The sequence below is a fragment of the Aulostomus chinensis genome, chromosome 18, assembly GCF_037954235.1.
Source record: "Aulostomus chinensis isolate RoL2024-O1b breed Wild chromosome 18, RoL_Achi_v1.0, whole genome shotgun sequence".
Lineage (NCBI taxonomy): Eukaryota > Metazoa > Chordata > Actinopteri > Syngnathiformes > Aulostomidae > Aulostomus > Aulostomus chinensis.
Window position 1 is genome coordinate 5,523,962 of NC_141337.1, and position 18,850 is coordinate 5,542,811.

Genomic DNA, 18,850 nt, shown 5'->3' on the forward strand with positions numbered 1-18,850 from the left:
CCTGTCCTCTGCTGGTTCAAGCTTTAGCATGAAGACAAGTACTCCACCGACACACGATAGTCGACAAATATGGAGACAAATAGACGGATGCCTTAAAAATGATGCCAAAAAATATGCAGTTTCTTTGATATGTATTGATAGAGATTATTCAATCAGGAGATTTATACATCTCAGGAGAAAAATACAATTTTGATGCCCACACCTGATACCAGCTGACGCCGCTCACGAAACAATGTCTTTGTCAAGCTGCTGCATCCGAACTCACTCATAACAACAATAACGCACACATAAATGACTCATGTCATCAGCAGTTACACGTTTAATTAAATTAGCGTCTTACATGTCAAAGATCATCAATCTTCATTGTCTTAATAACGTCATCAACATGTGGCTGAATTTCCGCCCTCTTGCTGTCAGTACTCATCAGCGTCAGATGTTTTGGGGGTTTTCTGGGCTACATTCTCCATGACGAACTGTGGCCTTGATGGCTAAATTAAATGACTGGTTCTCAAACCCTAGCATGATTTTAAGTGGTTATAAACTGGTCAGTAAAACAACTTTTTTTAAAGTCATCCATCCTCTATGTTCATGTGTTATCCAGCAAGTAATCCCAAACCAACTGGACGTAGCCCAACAGCCACAGGAGATCCATTTCTTCTTTACACCCGAGTCCAGGGAAATTATCTAAATTCTGGGGCAAACCTGGTGTCCACGTTCTGAATTTAGAATGTCATAAAAGTTCTACTTTGCTAACAGACTAACCCTTCGTATTACACTCTCCCTGAACGGTTTAACAGCACCTCCAGGGAGTTTGGATCCATAGGATAAAAAGGAAACGCTAACTTCTGTACACTGTAATGCAAAACTATCAATGACATTAGATTTATGATCCACAGCTCACCTGTGGACACACTGTTGAGGTTGTTAGACTCAGATCAAAGTCGCAATCAGCCAAGATTAGGCTGAGCTTTCAAAAGGACTCACTATCACCTCTTGAGGTAAAAAGCGGTATTGTAGGGCGGGAGAGACTGGCGCCAGCCTGCTTCCAGAGTTACAATTAGCACCTTTAAATGTAGCCTATTTTTTAATTCCCTTTAAATGATCTGGCTTTTCATAACCTTTGCTACTTAATACAGTAAAAAACTGAACCTAAATACATCTCAGGGATTTGACATGATCCAATTTTCCCTTCTGACTTCCAATGGGATGTAATTATTCCTTTTGAATATGCTACAATTTGAATTTTAATGTCCGTGTGTGTGTGTGCGTGTGTGCCTGTAACTGTATAAATATTTATGCCCTCTTGCTTCTTTCTCCTCGTTGACCTCCAGGCTGTGGGAAACTCACTGGCGTCAGTAATCCCATCACAGTGCGAGCGTCGGGGTCGAGGTTTGGCTCCTGGATGACAGATACAATGATCCCCAGCTCAGACAACAGAGTAAGTCTCTTAATCCCTTCTACCACTTTGTAGTTCAACAAATATCGAGGATAAAGTAGCACCAAAGTCACTGTCAAAAACAGGCTGAAGTCTCTCGGCTGCTCAGTAGAAAAATAAGCCTCACAGCTCCTCTGTCATGAGTGACTGATTGACTGTTTTGCCTGAGTGGAACTTCACATGAGCACCGGAGAAGGAAGACAGAGAGAGAGAGGATGCAAAGCTCAGTCACTGATGGATAGCATCTCTTCCTCCTCCCTGTCTTCCTCTGTCACCGCGATTCCAGCTGATTAATTACTTCATCATCAGTGGAGAAATGAATGAGTTGTGCGGGCTAAAGTTTTCAAAATCACCGAGGTAATTACCAGGAGTGAGCCAAGATGCTCTGGATGCAGACGGTGCAGTAATGGCTTCGGCTGATTAGAGATGACATGTGGTTTTGTATGAGCAGGCACACGGTAAAGCACAGGGAAATGTGAGCACATGGATGGAGGGAGAAGGAAGAGGGAAATGTGGGAGAGAAGTGAAAGAGTTGATTATTAGCCATCTGCTGTGGAGAATGGACAAAGATAACGGCAAGACGAGGACGGTGTTTTTCATCTGCACCCCGCATCATAACGGACTGAATAGAGATTGTCAACAGAAAAGGCCAATTTCTTTGATTGAATGCACTGATCTTTGCCTGCTGAGGTCAGGTTATAGCCCAGATCCATCACTGATATTAATAGCCAGATAGAACAATGTCCCATTCACACCAGCACCAATCATGATAATCATATTTGGAAAATGTCACGGTGTAAATGTGCAGAAAGCATTGGGCCTGGCTCAAGCCCCTTCCTCCTGTTCAACTCTAGGGACTCATTTAGCAGGCAGAGGGAAAACAAAGCTTAAAGCTCCATAATCTCCCCCTCTCCATAATTCAGCTGCTCTATCTCACCACCCCCGGCTCCTCCCATACTCGTCCTCTTCTCCCACTGGAATTGTCATTGAAGTAAGTGCCTATTGTGCACCTGGGAAGGAGGAAAGAGCAAAACAGAACAAGAGGAGAGGAACGACGTCTGGAGCATCTCAGCAGAGCTCTCCTTGATACTGTATGTTTAAGAACAAAATAAATATCTAAGACAACTGCGGTTTAATTGAATCAATTAAAAGCTGAGCTGCGCCTCGCTGGACGCATTGAGAGAATGAAATGAGTGCTACAGAGAGCGGGCCACGTCCGTAGAAGCAGCCGCTGAGAGTGCTTGAGAAAAACGATGTAGCTGATAAATGGATTGATTTTCTGTAAATGTGGACTTGGAAGGGCAAGGAGCACAAGCAGTGGTTGACTGCAAAGTGCAGGCAACGTCTTCACTCCCACACGCAGGCAGCAGTAATCAATAGTTCGACACGCACATTCAAGAATGCACAGCTGCATGAAAGCTTACATTCACACACAAAAGAGTAGAGACGCACTGCATACGCACAGGTGTCTCACTTTGCTCGGGGCACGTCTATAATGAATCATCGCTCCCGCTGAAGAGGTGTGCGAGCTACGCCGCAGCAGTGTTCTCCTGTAACATGCAGATCTGCTCGTTATCTCCTAGAATTTGCCCTTTCCCCCAGTAAAAGGGATCCTTTTACTTCTCCACACAGGTTTGGTCCATGGATGGTTACTTCAAGGGGCGGCGCGTCCTGGAATACCGCACCATGAGTGACTTCATGAAGGGCCAGAATTTTGTGCAGCATTTGCTGCCCCACCCTTGGGCAGGCACAGGTCACGTGGTCTACAACGGTTCCCTGTACTATAACAAGTACCAGAGCAACATCATCATCAAGTACCACTTCCGTTCTCGAAGCGTGCTGGTACAGCGAAGCCTGAGTGGGGCCGGTTACAACAACACCTTCCCCTACTCCTGGGGTGGCTCGTCTGACATCGATCTGATGGCTGATGAGAATGGTTTGTGGGCTGTTTACACCACCATCCCCAATGCCGGGAATATTGTCATCAGTCGCCTGGAGCCCCAGAGTCTGGAAGTGCTGCAGACTTGGGACACAGGCTTCCCTAAACGCAGCGCTGGAGAGTCTTTCATGATCTGCAGTACACTTTACGTCACCAACTCCCACCTGGCTGGTGCCAAGATCTACTTTGCCTACTACACCAACACGTCCAGCTACGAGTACACGGACATCCCCTTCCACAATCAATACTCCCATATCTCCATGATGGACTACAACCCCAGGGAGAGGGTCCTGTACACCTGGAACAATGGACATCAGGTGCTCTACAACGTCACACTGTTCCAGGTGATTAAGACTTCTGGGGACTGAGAGCCCTCAGACTGACCGACTCAAGTAATGTTGTCATCTTTGTTTGGGGAGGGGCGAGGGAGCTGGGTGGAGGTGGGTACAGGAGGTAGGGGGACGTGGGTGGGGGTTTCGGTGTCAGCGGGCATAGGCTTGGATGTTTTTTTAAGGGTCTTCATTGAGTGCTATTATTCACATTCTGAAAAAAAAAACACCCCAACAGACTGAGCGCCTCTGTTTTTTTTTTTTTCTTTCTGTGATGAGTAAGCATGGTTCTTTTTATTTGTGATGAGAAATAAATATCAATCTTTACCATTTACAGCTGTGCTCCTTTCATTTCAAACACACCTTCACTGTATTTAGAACGACGACATCCAACAGCTTCATTTCTTTCAGGCACGAATAGCTGTGACCTTTTTTTTCCTTCTTTTTTTTTAACTTCTTGGTTTTATTAACCAAACTTCCAAGTTAACGACTGTAAATTGTCATCAAAATTTTTATAGGGATTCAAATGTAGGGGCGAGAAGCAGCCCCCTGCATCTGAAAGTATGTGTAAGCCCTCACACGTGTCACCAGCCTCAGATTCTCCTGGAGGAGCCAAGATGGTGGCGGCCAGAATGCTGGTAGACTGAGGGGATGATCTGGAAACACTTCACGTCGAGAGACTGAGGACATTTCTGAGGTTTTTTTTGTTTCTTAAAGCGGGTGCAGGGTGGGTGCTCTTCTTTTACGGTCTACGGGCGCCGAGTACGAACCAGGATAACTCTGCATTCAACCACACCTCTGCAAACATTCTTCTCTCCATTCAAAAAGGCTCTGTGTAATAAAACACTTCTATATACTGAAAGAAAGTGACTGACTGCAGTAGTCTCTGCAAACATTGTATTTTCCCAAGGTGAACTGTAAGTGAAAGCATAAATGGTCAAAGGAGAACGCGTTCCCGAGGGAACAGACAATGTAAGGAACGTCAGATTGGAGCAGAGCTTCAGTGATGCGCCGGTATTGTTGCTCGTCTATCTCAAGTCTGCTTTAATCTCAAGTCGCATCTTTCTCAGGTGCTAAGAAACAGACTACCCCTCATGAAAGTCTGGCATTGTAGCCCTTTTATTGCATCTCATTCATTCTTTTCCAGCTGAAAACATTCCCGAAGCCTCTTTTTTTTTTCTGTGTACAGGACACTGGGAACAAGAGCTCAAAAGTCACTCATTTTCATTCCCTTCTATTATTTATAAGGCGTGTGAGGGTGCACCCGTTCTCCGCCGAGGCGGGGAAGGAGACACACAGAGGACATGAAATAAAATGGGAGGTTCCATTTTTCCTTTCCTGCGTAACCATGGCGATCCCATTCATCTTGGATGACCTTTCTATCAATAAAGTGCTTTGCTGAAGAGAAACCTGATAAGTTCGTACAGAGTTGTGGCTGACATTTGAGGTACAATGCGCTACACAACAGGGAGGGGGATTAATTGTGCTGGAGAAGTAAAAATAAGTTTTAGTGAAAGGTAATGGAGATTAAAACATAAATATATTATCTTTACCATGGAGATGTTAATGGCTGAGGGGGAAAGTGGTGCACGTGCTGTGCTGGCAGACGTCTCCAGCGTGTTGAATGTGTTTCTGTGTACACGCGATGGGAGACTCATTGTCTTCCCAGCAGGCTGTTCTAAAAAATAACAAATACACGTCTTTAAATCGCTGCTTTGACTATCATTTCGAGGAGCGTCAAGCCTTTGGCACCCCCAATTCACATAAATTGGATCGACAAACTATTATGTGAACACATCTCAGTATAAACCTTTACAGTTCGACTGCACCGTTAATTACAGTCTTCAACGTGACCATTAAAATGAATTGACACCTTCAGTAAATTGAACAGTTTAATTAAAAACTAAACACTAAGACCCCCATGAAGGTGGGATTTATGGTTGCGTTGTTAAACTGAGCGCCGCCGTCACATCGAAGCGCGCTTATCAACTGACGTGAGTGCCTTTTACAATTTTTCATTTAAATATCTTTTTAGCATAATCAAACGAGGAAATGCTCCCGCACCGCTAAATCGGATTATTTTTTTTAACCTTGACATCATCTGATAAAGCGGCCACAAGTAATCGTAACCTGCCCATGACAGATTCTCTGACACATTTCCTCCACCTCTCTGGTTTTCATGTTATATTCACATTTATTAGCTCCAAATCCAGAACCATGTACTGGTTTCGCGCCGCCATTGTTTGACGTATACGTGGAAAAAGTCTCAGCCTAGAAGTCCCACTGCCAAGACCGGTAGCTACTTGGATAATCCAGTACGTCTGATCCAGCTCACCGAGACACAAAGCCAGCAGATCGTGAAGATGCGCTCATCTTCACTCATCATCAAATTCCGCAAGAATGATCCTTTCTCTGATTCAAATGATTTTTTTTCTCCCCCCAAATTCAAATGTTGCTGTGAGAGGAAAAAACATAAAAATGCTGTAAGTAGCACTGAAGAGCAGAAGAAGAGTTTTTGTCAAAGTCTTCTCCACTCTAGTTTGCTCCCTCGGCGCTTGGGAAGGAGCTCCGTAAGCACCGGTCTTTGTTGTTCCAACCAACGCTGCAGGGCCACTTAGTGTCTTGAGGATGACAATAAAGATCAGGGGCATGACAAACGGCATCATATCTTTACGGCTAGCACCATTTGAGCATCGTATCACTGCAGAGTGTGTCAGGACGGATCATTTCCCGCCCAGGCCCACTTGTCACCATACAACCGATGCTGTGGCGCAACAGCACTTACGTGTCGTCTTTGCTTTGAATCATCCTGAGGGTAAAAGCAAATGTAGATTGAAAATGGTGAGGAAACATAAAAACCCCGGCTCGCACGGGGTGTAAATCTCTTAAAGCTCACACATGACGTGAAGATTTAGCTCCATGTTTATCCAGGCGGTGCCCTACATGTAGCAACAGAGAACACAACCCTGTCAGCTCCACCTCTGATCACCAGAAGTCTTCAAATGAAGCTCCTGCACTCGTGTTCAACTGGCAGTGGGCTTGAATAATAAGCAACCAGTGTTTGTTAGGCAGCTGCTAGCCTACAGAGCGCTCGCCATGGAAGCAGCCTGCATCAACTCAGAGCAGAATCCAGAAGAAATAATACAAAGCATGTCGTTGGAATTTGATTCACTCAGTGGATGTGAGCATGCAGCCTCACTTGAGCTGATTGAGTGCAGGTATGATGTGATGGAGTGCATAGGGGTTTGCTGGAGATGGAGGGACGGCGGCTGGAGAATTAACAAGCAGCCCGAGTTCCCACTTTAGTCAGCCATCATTGAGGAGGGGTTCACTTTGATGGAAACACAATTATCTCTGCATGTGCAGCTGGTCCTGAGATCCTTCTTTGATTAAACTGGAGCATCGTGCAGAGTACACTTGCTTTCTCTCCCCCTTAAATCAGCACACTGGTTACAGCTACTTGTGTCCTTTTGACAGCAAGCCACAGACTTGGTGCCGCTTTTATTTCCTGTGTCTGCCTTTGCTTTACAATTCTTGGTCAGCCTCCCTATTGATCGTACCCTCAGCCGCGCCGGGGACGACACCTCTCCTCCTCAAGATTCACAACAAACATGTTTTCCTCAACTTTTTTCCTTTTTTTTTTTTAACCCCCAACTCAAGGTGACACGAAAAACCGGGTTGTGAATGCTTCTTTCTTCGTGATTAAACACTGTTTGGTTCCCCGCACATTTCTTTATATTCTTGTTTGGACTCAAACAGAATGTGGAGGTGCAGGGGTGTGTGTGGATGCAACAGACAGACTGGAGGTAATTTTAGATCGCCGAACTCCGCAGAGAAGCTTGCTCATTAATCGGCTCTTTAATTGTGTTTTGAGCTTTCATCGATTCAGGACCCGCATGCCTAATCTCATTAGCTGATGTTTTGTGAAGGACAGTAAAATAAAATCTTTCCAGGCTTCAACAGCGGATGGGTTGAGTTGATGACTCCAATGTCCTGGTCACCGAGCAGAGGGGCTGCTGGGATCTCTGTCCCTGTAATTAAGATCCTGCTGGAGGAACCAGATGAAATTAACCATCCGTTAAGTCCTTTTAAGTGAAAATGTCTTTCTGAATTGCTTCGAGTAAACACGACCAATTTAATACTGGATTGTGAGGCAGCATTCAACCTATTTAAGAACTCCTTGCTAAATAAATGCATGCACACTTCAATAGCTCAGTGAATAATTTACTTAAATTTACCCCCCGCCTTTTATCTGACTTATATGTTCTTTATCTATGAAGGACTTTGCAATATTGTTCCGAAAAAAATAATCAAGTGTGTAACTATCATGGCTACTTCATAGTTCGTGTAGCTAAAACTCCATTCAGGGTTTAAAATCAAAAATAAATAATGCTTGATATTTGACGTCTTTTCCCAATCTAGCGGTTAAACTTAAGTTCAACATGATAAATTTTTTTTTACGTTCAGTTTAGTTGGACTTTGGCGCTCTAAGGTCAGATTAACCTCCGACTTTTTTTTTTTTTTGCTGTGTTAAACATATCAACATTGAATACACATTTATTTCCAGCAGGTTGGTACTGAGGTCACAGTATCACGCAATTTTATCACGTAAAAAACCCGAATCCTCCGCTGGAGGGCCTTGACCCGGCGTGGCCTGCACGAGCGCGAGAGTCCCAGATAACACAGCCAATGTAAAGCTTACAGAGCAGCCTTCTGAGGCGGGTTTTACTCCCTGCCAACTCGAATGCCCTCCAAGCAAAGGTTTTCTGTCAGTGAGATCCGGTCCCAGCTATTTGACAGTGAAAGTGATGTAGAGGAGAATGTGGCTGAGACGGATAATATATTATATAATACTGAGGACTTATAAAGGATCTTCCTCCCTTCTCTCTCAGCCACCAGCAGACCCGCCACATATAGAGTGTCATTGTGGTCCCTCGCCCCACGCAGGGTCGACTTAGTGCCGCTAAAGTCATCAGAATGGCTACAGGTGCCACCATATACTCTGTCAGCCATGTCCAAGTCATAAAATCAGCATATCACCATCGACTGGAACGGCTGTACTGGAGATGACAAACCTCGGAGGGAGGTGCGTGTGCGGGGACAGTTGCAAAGACTTGGATGCGACCTCCACGCCTACGTTGGGTTGCTCATTCTGCAGAGAGCTGCAGCCATCGAGGAGAGAGAAGATGCAACGTCTCAGGGAAGACTTGGGGGGGGGGGCAACCCTCAGGCTTGGTCCACTGAAAAACAAAAGTTGCCAGAGACTTTTAAACCTCTGATTTGGGGAGTGTTCATTTGTAAATGCACTAACAGACATGTCCAAATATCAGCTGAATCAAAACAATCCACTGTGGTGCAAATATCCCTTCCTGTGTCCACTAGGAGGGCGCTAGAGGACACACGCTCACTATAATTCATGTTGCTGTACGTCACCTGAAGACAACATGTCAATCAAACGTGGACCTCAGGTTTCCTATCCTGAACCAGCAGGCAGGGCCTTGAGTAAATCCAGCTCATATCCGTCTTCAGGTCGGGACTTTCACCCGTCGCGCGACGTTTGGGAAAGATGGAACCATGTGGAGCCCACGTACAACAGTCTTCCCTCATTTGACAAAAACCCTTCACAGTCAAGCACAAATATTTCTAATCAGATCTGAAATGGATCAGGTTGACCCACTAAGAGGGAGAACAGCGTAAAAATTACACCTTCATTTCCTGATGTCACCAAGCAATAGAAAGATTATCTGCCCCAAAATGTAATAGCTTCTTCCTCCTTGGTTGGAATTGTATCTCACATTTTTCTGGAGGTTTGAATTGCTGAGGTGAAATTGATGCCAAGGATGAAAGATAACAGGATGAATTTTGATGCTCTCCCCTCATCCATGCATGCAGCAGGGGGAGTATCGATCACACTCTCCAAATCAGACCTTAGTAGTAGATTAACTGATCTGAGGAAAGAGGCGAGCAGCAGCTGCTCCAGGAAATATAGAAGCTTTGATCATCTATGACATAAGACATTGACTATGATGTCGTTACTCCCCTCGCAGCATATGCAGTAGATTTCACTAAAAGTATACGAGGTGAAAGGGATTACGTGATCCATGGTACTTTAGCGTTCCCCTTCAACTGATATTCCGCGTCAGCTGTGGCGGTGACAATCAAGCTCGCGCAGCAGAACCTTGAGGGTTAGACTGTGGATCTCTCCACGGGAGGTTGTTGGGTTCAGGACTGAAATAGTTCCAACCGTTTGAGTGGATTCATCACACAACAGTGGCTTCAGTAGTGGCAGCAGAGTAAATCTGACACTGAAGTTTAACTTTGGTGAAGTGGGTTAGATTGCTTATTCAGTTAAAGCTCCCTGATAATTCCTGCTGGGTTCTGGGCCCGATGCCAGGCGAGAGCCTCAATATCCCGTGTATACAAAATCTGCATTAATATCTACTAGGGTAGACCTGCCACAACACCGAGGCTGTGTCCAGAATCGCCAACTAATGCACTGCCTATACTACCTTCTCAAACTATGTGTACCTCATACTGCATGCTAAACTAATCATTAGTATGCCGTTTCTGTTGAGACTAAAGTAACAAGAAGAACACCGGTACAGGAAATGAAATATTTGTACATCAATGTTCTACGTCCTGTCCACCAAACAAAATCCCCCCTCTTATTAGTAATTTGCTTGGAGGTGATATGGCAGTACTCTGTGTCAGAGTCATTATCCGTCTGAAAGAGTTGTACACAATTTCAACAGCTATTTTGATCATGTGACCACATATGAGGGATCGGCAGGGTTACTTTCTGGTCTGAAATGTAAGAAGCAGCAGCAAAAAGTCCAGGCCTCCTTTCAAATCTGCCCCTTTTGAGAGATGCATTGCATTGTGGGACACGTTAAGGAAGCTCACAATGGATGCAGAATTTCTTGCTTATACAAATTGTAATGTGTCGCGTCCCGACAGTTGGTGGGATATCCTCCGCGCTCGACAGATCGGCAGCAACAGAAAATTAACTGGCAACTATTTTCATGGTTGCTTCAACCTCTTTTCTCAAAGCCTAACATGTCAGGCATGCTGCTGGTTCCTGCCTCTTTCATTCTAAGGTTTTGTTGCTTTTTTGTCTCTTGTGACGGTGATGAAGAATCTTTGGGCTTTGGACTGTTGGACAGAAGAAGTCACTTTGGGCTTTTATAGACTCAAAGAATCATCGATTAAACGCGAAACGGATCTGCAGCAAGTTTCCGTGGTTTCCCTCGACCACTTAGCAAGAGATTCTTGGCACGAGCAAGCTAATACAGTGTCAGTTAAATGCAATAGCAGTCGTAGTACAACTGAGTCTATGCTGATAGTGATAGGATATGTAGTTTGATCACCAGTGTGGGTGGTGACATGTGTTTCCCTGCTAATAAAATTCTCAAGTTTGTCTCCTGACAGCTTGCAGACAATATTTAGTGCAGATTCCTTTGGTCGGTGCAACTGTTACATGTATTTAAAATCATTGAACCAGCTGATTTCCACAATGTAAAGCAGCTATAATCACACACACACACACACACACACACACACACACACACACACACACACACACACACACACCTATTTTTTTCTGTATCAGATGACAAATGGTGTAACATCAGAGGCGTAGTGATGAACCTCCAGAAATGTCATCTGACTCTGTGAGTGTCAGTCCATCGTTCAGCCGATTCCAGTCCTCAGCTTTACTTTCAGGTTGATTCTTAGAGCTGTCGTTTTTGACAGTACAGTACGTGGCCTCTGAATAGAGGAGCAGAACCATACTCACGAACGTGACTTGATTTGATATTTGGTTTGATTCAACCAAACAGTCCCATTCGGCAGCAGTTTTCAGGAGGAAACATTTCAAAACTCCTCCGATAAGCTCTCCAAAGGATCGTGTCCCTCTCGAGCTGCTGGATGTCTTCACATCTGTTTTCTGACACGTTCATCATATCAGCTTTGTGAAAGATGATGCATTTCCAGCCCCCCCAAAGTCATCGAAGAAATTAGTTGATGCAGTTTTAAGTGGAGGGGAATTAAGTTCAGATTTGGCATCGAGGCTCTGACCTTGTCACTCCCTGACGAAATCCACCTCTCTCTGCTCAGCAGATATCGGAGAGCTGCGATACTTGTGGCATGAGTTCAACACAAACATTACGGGGATTTGTTCATCAAACCTTTGTTCTACAACGCCGCCGCAGACTTACAGGATACCTTTAACAAGCTGGCATGACGCCGACTCTTGATGATTTTCCTAATGTTTTTCTCCCTCAACGCAGGTTAAGAACTGCTTAACCTACTTAAACAGAGAGGCCACGTAGACTGGCGCTTCGCCTATTCGACAGACAGACGAGATCAAAAGAGCTACTAGAGAAGTGAAGAGGGAGAGTAGCAGGGAAGAAAAACAGATAAGACACAGAGTTAACACAAGTTGACACGGTTCACATTCGACACGGTTCAAAAGGAGCCCTTGTCACACAATAGCAGCAGAAGCCAGGAGAACAGGGTCAGTCCATTTCTAAAGCTGAATGTAAGATCTGGCAACATACAGACTGCTTCATCAATGTCAAGCCTCTTATTTCCCTCTGGACCAAAAGAAACTAATGTTCACGAACATCTGGCTTTGGTCCTCAGAGGGAAAGGAACAATCAGCATTTATTCCCAGGTCACATGACCATGCAGTACGTTTGGGTATTTGACTGTGCCATGTTTGCGCTCAAACACACCTGTCACTTAAATGAGAAGCCCGTTATTTCAGGGCAGTCTGCAGGCTTCATCTCAAAGTGTCTCATATCTAAAGGCCCAAGTGCATCGCAAGCGTCAGCTGCCACACTTTGTTTGACAGCTCTCTCGTGTACCGGGGCATCCTACACCCCAGCACCAGGTACGGTGATGAAAAGCTGCAGTTGGAGACACCGAATCCTCCTTTGACGCTCCAGTATTGAACCCAGTTCAGAGCAGAGGCATCAAGCAGTTTAGTTGGTGCGAGCTCGGCGATTTGAAACATTCCACGCGATATCAAGATGCGCTCATCAGAGGCTCGCTGTGTGTTTTGGGCTTTACTTTCACTCAGAATCCTAGATTTCTAGGCTCCACCAAAGGCTGTAGCACAAACCTCAGGTCTGAGGCACACGTTTGAAGCACGCCAGTTATTCTAAATGCACAAAAGGCATTTCGAGGTGCGTCAAACTGCCTTCATGCCTCTTCCCTGGTTTTGATTTTGGGCCCAGAGTTAGTGACCTCAGCTACAGCAGCAGTACCTTGGTCTGGGGCGTCAAACCTGCCTGTGGTGCAACTTACGGGAATTAACTGAGGTTCTTCATTAGAGCCGCAATCCCTCAATGTTCCTGGATCCTAAAAACACCTCAGCTGCAAAGTGAAAAACAGGCCGATTCAATAGGCACCACTTGTTAGTCAGCCTCCAGCTTGTAGCATTATCACTGGTTCCTATCTATCACTCTCATCATAAGGAGACGGGTGGAGGTGCATGAAAAGAAAAGAAAAAAGCATTGGAGATGCCGAGAAGATGATGAGCGACAATACCAGCACCTTCAAACGTGGAAGTAAATCTGAGTTCAGGCGAGAGCGGCTGTGGGGGAGACGGAGTGACAGCCAAAATGAAATTCAGGTTAGACTGAAGACGGAGATCACAGGCCGTCTCTGTGTCGGTGTCTGACAGACAAGACGCTGTCCCCTCCACCGGGAGATCAAGAGAGACGGGAAGGGCTCTCTGAACAGAGGGAGCTCTTTCCTTCTAGTCTGTCCAAAACTTTATTCTACAAAAATAAATAAATAAATAAAAAAAACTAAAGGTTTTCAAAAGAGAAGAAATGTCTGTCCAAAACCAGAAATGTGCATCAGTGGTTGAATCTACACTTTGTATCTTTACCTCGCTACAACTCAGACGAAAGGAAACATTGTACTGTTAACTGCACTTCATGTGTCTGACAGCTTTAACTTGTCAGACAAAACTCTTAAAAGAAATAACCGTTCAGAAGTCAGGTAACCAGAGAGATGCACTTGTATGTGTTTGGTCAGTGGGACAAAGAACCCAGAGAGAACCCGTGCAGGCATGAGGGGAACGCGTGAACCCCACACACACAGACCTCAGGCCGGTGGCTCGGCGCTGTGAGGTGACACTGCACGAGGTGCTGCCTCTTGAACATGAGATTTTTATGATTTAATCCTGCACCTGTCACTGTTGCCCAGCCTCTCCCCCTCTCTCTCCCCCCCCCTCTCCCCCTCATGTGTAATGCATGTCTATAAAACGTATGTTGTGATGTAAACATTGCATAAATCTTCATCATACCAAACATTCAATTATTAAAAGCAGTCTTTAAACATATCTGACTTACAATGAGGCTTGACATTTAATGAGAGTTGAGGGATGCGGGGGAAAGAGCAAAAGTGAAGTGAAATCACTAAAGGAATTAATCCACAGAGGTGATTTGTATTGGTTTGATTACTTTTCTTCAGGATGCAGAGGGAAATGCACCACTGGTGTTCCAGCAGGGACGCCAACATATAAATGCTTTAATAAACATGCAAAGTATTGGAAAGTTTCCATGGTGCCTTTTCCTGCCTCTGGGGAATCGGATATTCCCAAACCTGTCACCTCAAGAGCAACACAAAGTAAAGGTAATTAAAAGCAGGTGCCTCAGCCCCACCCGTTCATAAACATTGCAGGCTGCACACACCACGCTACATTAATATGCAAATTGGAGCTCGGGCTGTGATCACAGCGCTTTACTGATTCACTTATTAAATAAATTTCCCCCTAAACAAGCTAAAGGAGCTGCTGAGCTAGTCAATGGATTCCCCCTCTATCTGTGCATATTAATGAGCCTTGAGGAATTGGAAATTCATCACAGTGGGGAGATGGAGGGGACAGTGCAGGCCATCATTATCTGCAGTGGAGAGGTCAGTGGAGCAACCCAGGACACACACACACACACACACACACACACACACACACACACACACGCAGAGAGAGAGAGAAAGAGAGAGAGAGAGAGAGAGAGAGCGCTGCACCTTCCTCTAATTGTGCCGCGTTGCCATCTCAAACCACATCTCGTCGGTCTGGCACAGCAAGTTGTTGCAGTGACGGCAACAGGTGATGTCACATGGTGGCTAAAAATGCTGCAGTCTCTGAGGAGCAGCAGTGTCAAATCACTGCTGGGGAGGAGCAGAGTGTGTGTGTGTGTGTGTGTGTGTGTGTGTGTGTGTGTAGGAGAAACACGCAATGTACAGATTAGCACAGCACAGGGATATACACTTGAAACACACACACACACAATAGGCTTGTTTATAATGAAAACAACAGGTTATAGCTGGATTTTTTTCTCTCATGCACGCGCACACACACGTGCACACACGCGTGCACAGTCAATGGATTCACACACACACACACACACACACACACACACACACACACACACACACACACACACACACCTGTTCCAAACGAAAGGCAATTTTAAAGTAAGCGTCTTCCAAGGGTCAATTCTACAAAAAGAGGAGGAGGATCAGAGCAGGAGAAATGTCGCTCTCCTCCTGTATGCGGTTGAGTGCGGGTCTCAAACACCTGGCTCGGGGGCCACACGTGGCCGTCCACATGATATCAAATTATATTCAAATTCGGAACACAAGTTCTCTCATTAATATGAGATCTTAGCAGAAGAGAAAATTAAAATTTCCACATTAAGAAAAGAAGTAAAGAAAAACTAAATAACAAATAAAGAACATTCATGAGCAGAACCAAGTCAGAGGACAGAATAAACCTTTTGGAAGCAAGCAATATCTTTTCGTTTTGGTTCACCAATGTGTAAATCTGTCTCCTTCAGCAGCCAGTATATCTGAACATTTGAGCTGGGCTTTTTCTCTAAGTGACCTCCTTGCAACAAGACCACGTGGCCCCCCAGATACGTTCAGTTTGAGGTCTCCTGCCACAGGGGAACTATTATTGTTTGCTGTACTTCCCTATCTAAGGCGACTTCAGACGTTAGCAAACTAGCAGGCCACGTCCAAGAGTTGTGTTGTGTTTATCCTGCACTGGAGAGGTGAAGAAGAGCAGACATGGGGGTGGGGTTGGGGTGACAAAATAAGCAGAGCAGACCACGACAGAGCCGGGTGAAATATCAGCAGATTAGTGGGGGTTTTGCGAGTCAAAGAGGAATTTCACTGGCAGAGAAGTGGGCTCTTAAGTGAAATAGTGAACACTAGTAGGAATAAAATAACTCCTCTTGAGACTCCAGAGCGTCTCTGCTTCCAAGATAACTTGGGTTTCTAATACAGCAACTCAGTCCTCTGAGGCATAAATTTCAAATGGTACTGTGTCCCTGTAGGAGCTGCCCACACTGCCAGATGCAAGCAGTGACAAGCTGGCCAGGCAACAGGACCAGGCTGCGTCTGGGGCTCAGCTGATAAGAGTGAGGTGGAGGAGGTCATTGAGCCCACTGTATTGAGACATAACCGCCGGTCAATTCAATTTCCTTAAGGACACAGGAGTCCAAACCACAATCAGAATGTTTCCTATCACAGCCAGGCTCCTCTTGCCCTTTACCAATCTCATCTGTAGAGCAAGGGCGACAGGTAGAGGAGCGAGAGAGGGAGGCGTAAAAATAAAGTGTCACGCAATACTTGTCAACACTTTGGAGGGCACAGCCCAGAAAAATCTTAATTTCCTTACCATTCATTATCCTCTGGCTGATCTCAAGGGGCGAGAAGGGGAGGCAGATCAGAGAACACATTCACAAACAGATTCAGACGAACAGGCTAGCACTGTCGCAGAGTCGGGTTCTCTGAAAGAGAAGAATCGGCTTCTCCCCAGCACTTTAATTATTAACGCCAGTGTGTTCCTGACTTTCAGAAGAGACTTGGAGCTGAACACACAGGATCAAAGACCATGCCGGCTGCAGAAGGGGATCCAACAAAAAGGATGCTGAACCGCCCTCTCATGCAGAGGAAGAAAAAGTGGATGAATGAAACGAGCTGAGGGAGGAATACAAAACAGTCGACAGGAACTGGACACCCACAGACGTGGAACAAAATAAAAGATTTAGCATCCTCTGCCTACTTGGAGCAAATATAGACAAGATCCAGCCTTGTTTTTGAAACAACTTTTCCGACACTCCTTTTCAATTTGAGATTTTCCTCCCAAGAAAAATACAACCAGATTAAAACAAGTGGTGAAAATGACTCGTGGGTCCTACTGCCATCTAGTGGCTGTAGAAATTATTGCCACAGAAAATAGGAAGTCAGAGGAGACCAAAGGAAAACGTGATTTTTCGAAAGATAGATATTCTCCTCTGTGTGCGCCATAGTGAGCAAGAGACCAACAAAGACCAGCTAACTGCTATGTAGCTGAGCACAATGAATGGTAGTGGGAGCATGCCTCTGGCTTGCCTGTTCAGCTTCCAAAGCCTGTTGATCCTCCACTGTGTGTTGTGGTTCCAATACATCCGGTTCAGGATCTTGGTTTGTCCAACACGAGTCATCCTCCTCATCCTGTCTCCCTAATTCAACTTCCTGAAGGACACAGGAGTCGCGGCAGTATCTCCTCCTGCTTAACTTAAGGGCACTAAAAACTACAAAATAGGGATATAAAAACTACAATTCTCTGAAATGTCCATGGATTTCCTTCTTTCTTTTAACAAGATCTTTGCATCTGCACTGACAGGTCACTCATCAGGGCCCAGCTGAACACCTCAGACAGGAAAAGAGCAGCTCACGAGTCTTGTCACACGACAGGGCAGAGGTCGACCGCTGTTGCCTGTGTTTCACTGGAGTGCTTCTGGTTCTTCTCTCTGGAGCTCATCAGCTAATCGATAATTCTTTCGCTCCCCACCATGTAAGCTCTGTTTCTATGTTGCTCGGTGTCTCCATGTGTCACATCTGCGACCTCTGTAGGCCCTCTCGCTTCATCTCATCACCGTCCTCCATGTTTTCCACCACCTCGATAGTCTGCTTCCTAGCAGTCAAGCGTCCCTTTCATAGCACAGTCCATCAGTTAATGTCCACCAGGTGCAGGTGATTTTGGGCTAATTAATGTAACCATGGAAGTGAACGTAGCTCTCGTTCATCACTTCAAAATAAAGGCATTCATCGAAAATAGACATCCAATCATTGTGCTAATCTAACTGGCAGTCAGGCAGTTTCTGTGGGTCTCGGCTTCTAAATGCACACCAAGAAGAGAGAAGGGTATCCATCTCGACGTCTGGCTACAGGGAAGAGCCCAGACAAGTTCCCTAATTTCCTAAAAAGTTTCAGTATTCTCTAACACCGTGAAAACACAACTTAAAAAACCATTTTGAGCAGGAAACGTGCCTCTGAGTGGTTGTACAGTAGACGCTCGAAACCAACAGCTTACGTGGTTGTTTTGGTTGGAAGGCTTTTTCTAATTCCTCATGCAGGCAAATGATGAACCAAAGTAAAAATTTCTGTACAAATCGAATCCCCGCTGACTTTGGACAAGAGGCGGGGTTAACCCTGGGTGGGTTGTATCTCATGATCCCTCAGACAAAATCAGGGTGGCCATTTTGATTGGATTTTATCACAGCTTAAGCAGTTTAGCACAGACTGCCATTGTTGCGATGCTTTTAAAAGCCCCTGACGGAACCAACAGTGACGCACCAGATCTTGTCGATTCGACTTATTGTCGCTTTGGGCAAAACAATAATTCAACATCGTCGTAGTTTACTGTGAGCTGAAGTTTGTTATTCTCCGCCATCCATCACATTTCTCCACAGAGGAAAAAGAAACGGTCCTGCTCGTCTCCATAGAGGATGCAAATGATGTGCCTGATATTACTACACCATTCCTTTGTTCAAGAAAGATAGGAAAGTGGCAAAAATGTATTTTCACTGCCTCCCGCTCACCTTATTTGTATGTATGAGCGTTTTATCTTCATGTGTAGGGTCTAAGTGTCCTCAGCCATATGCAGGCCGCATAGCGCTATACTGTGTGTTTATGCATCTGTGGGAAAGTGGCACACAGTTGGGTCAACTTCTGAGTGCTTCCTCCCTTAGCTGCACATTAAAGACAAGGTCAATTTGAGCAACAACCATCCAGTAATTACTGTGATAACCTTACTGCTCACAACAAAAACATTTCCCTGGAAATCTACTGGAGGCTGAGGCT

General features: G+C 45.2%; 1 protein-coding gene and 1 long non-coding RNA gene across 5 annotated transcripts in view; one reads left to right on the forward strand and one right to left on the reverse strand.

Annotated features, from left to right (window-relative positions):
- Window positions 1-4,274, forward strand: part of olfm2a (olfactomedin 2a) — a 55,643-nt gene extending 51,369 nt beyond the window's left edge. Inside the window, exons 5-6 of one of the 3 annotated variants that reach the window (XM_086185476.1) lie at window positions 1,332-1,438; window positions 3,068-4,273. In XM_086185476.1, coding sequence (XP_086041602.1) covers window positions 1,332-1,438; window positions 3,068-3,742 — 782 coding nt within the window. In that variant the 3' untranslated portion in view covers window positions 3,743-4,273. Of the gene's footprint in view, window positions 1-1,331; window positions 1,439-3,067 lie in introns of all 3 variants that reach the window. The other 2 variants (XM_086185475.1, XM_086185477.1) reach the window with 2 other exon arrangements.
- A 3,291-nt stretch (window positions 4,275-7,565) lies between these two features.
- Window positions 7,566-18,850, reverse strand: part of LOC147244815 (uncharacterized) — a 28,254-nt gene continuing 16,969 nt past the window's right edge. The window contains exons 4-5 of one of the 2 annotated variants that reach the window (XR_015110115.1): window positions 8,779-8,943; window positions 7,566-7,751 (exon numbers count right to left, since the gene is read on the reverse strand). This is a non-coding gene — a long non-coding RNA (uncharacterized LOC147244815). Of the gene's footprint in view, window positions 8,944-18,850 lie in introns of both variants that reach the window. The other variant, XR_015110114.1, reaches the window with a different exon arrangement.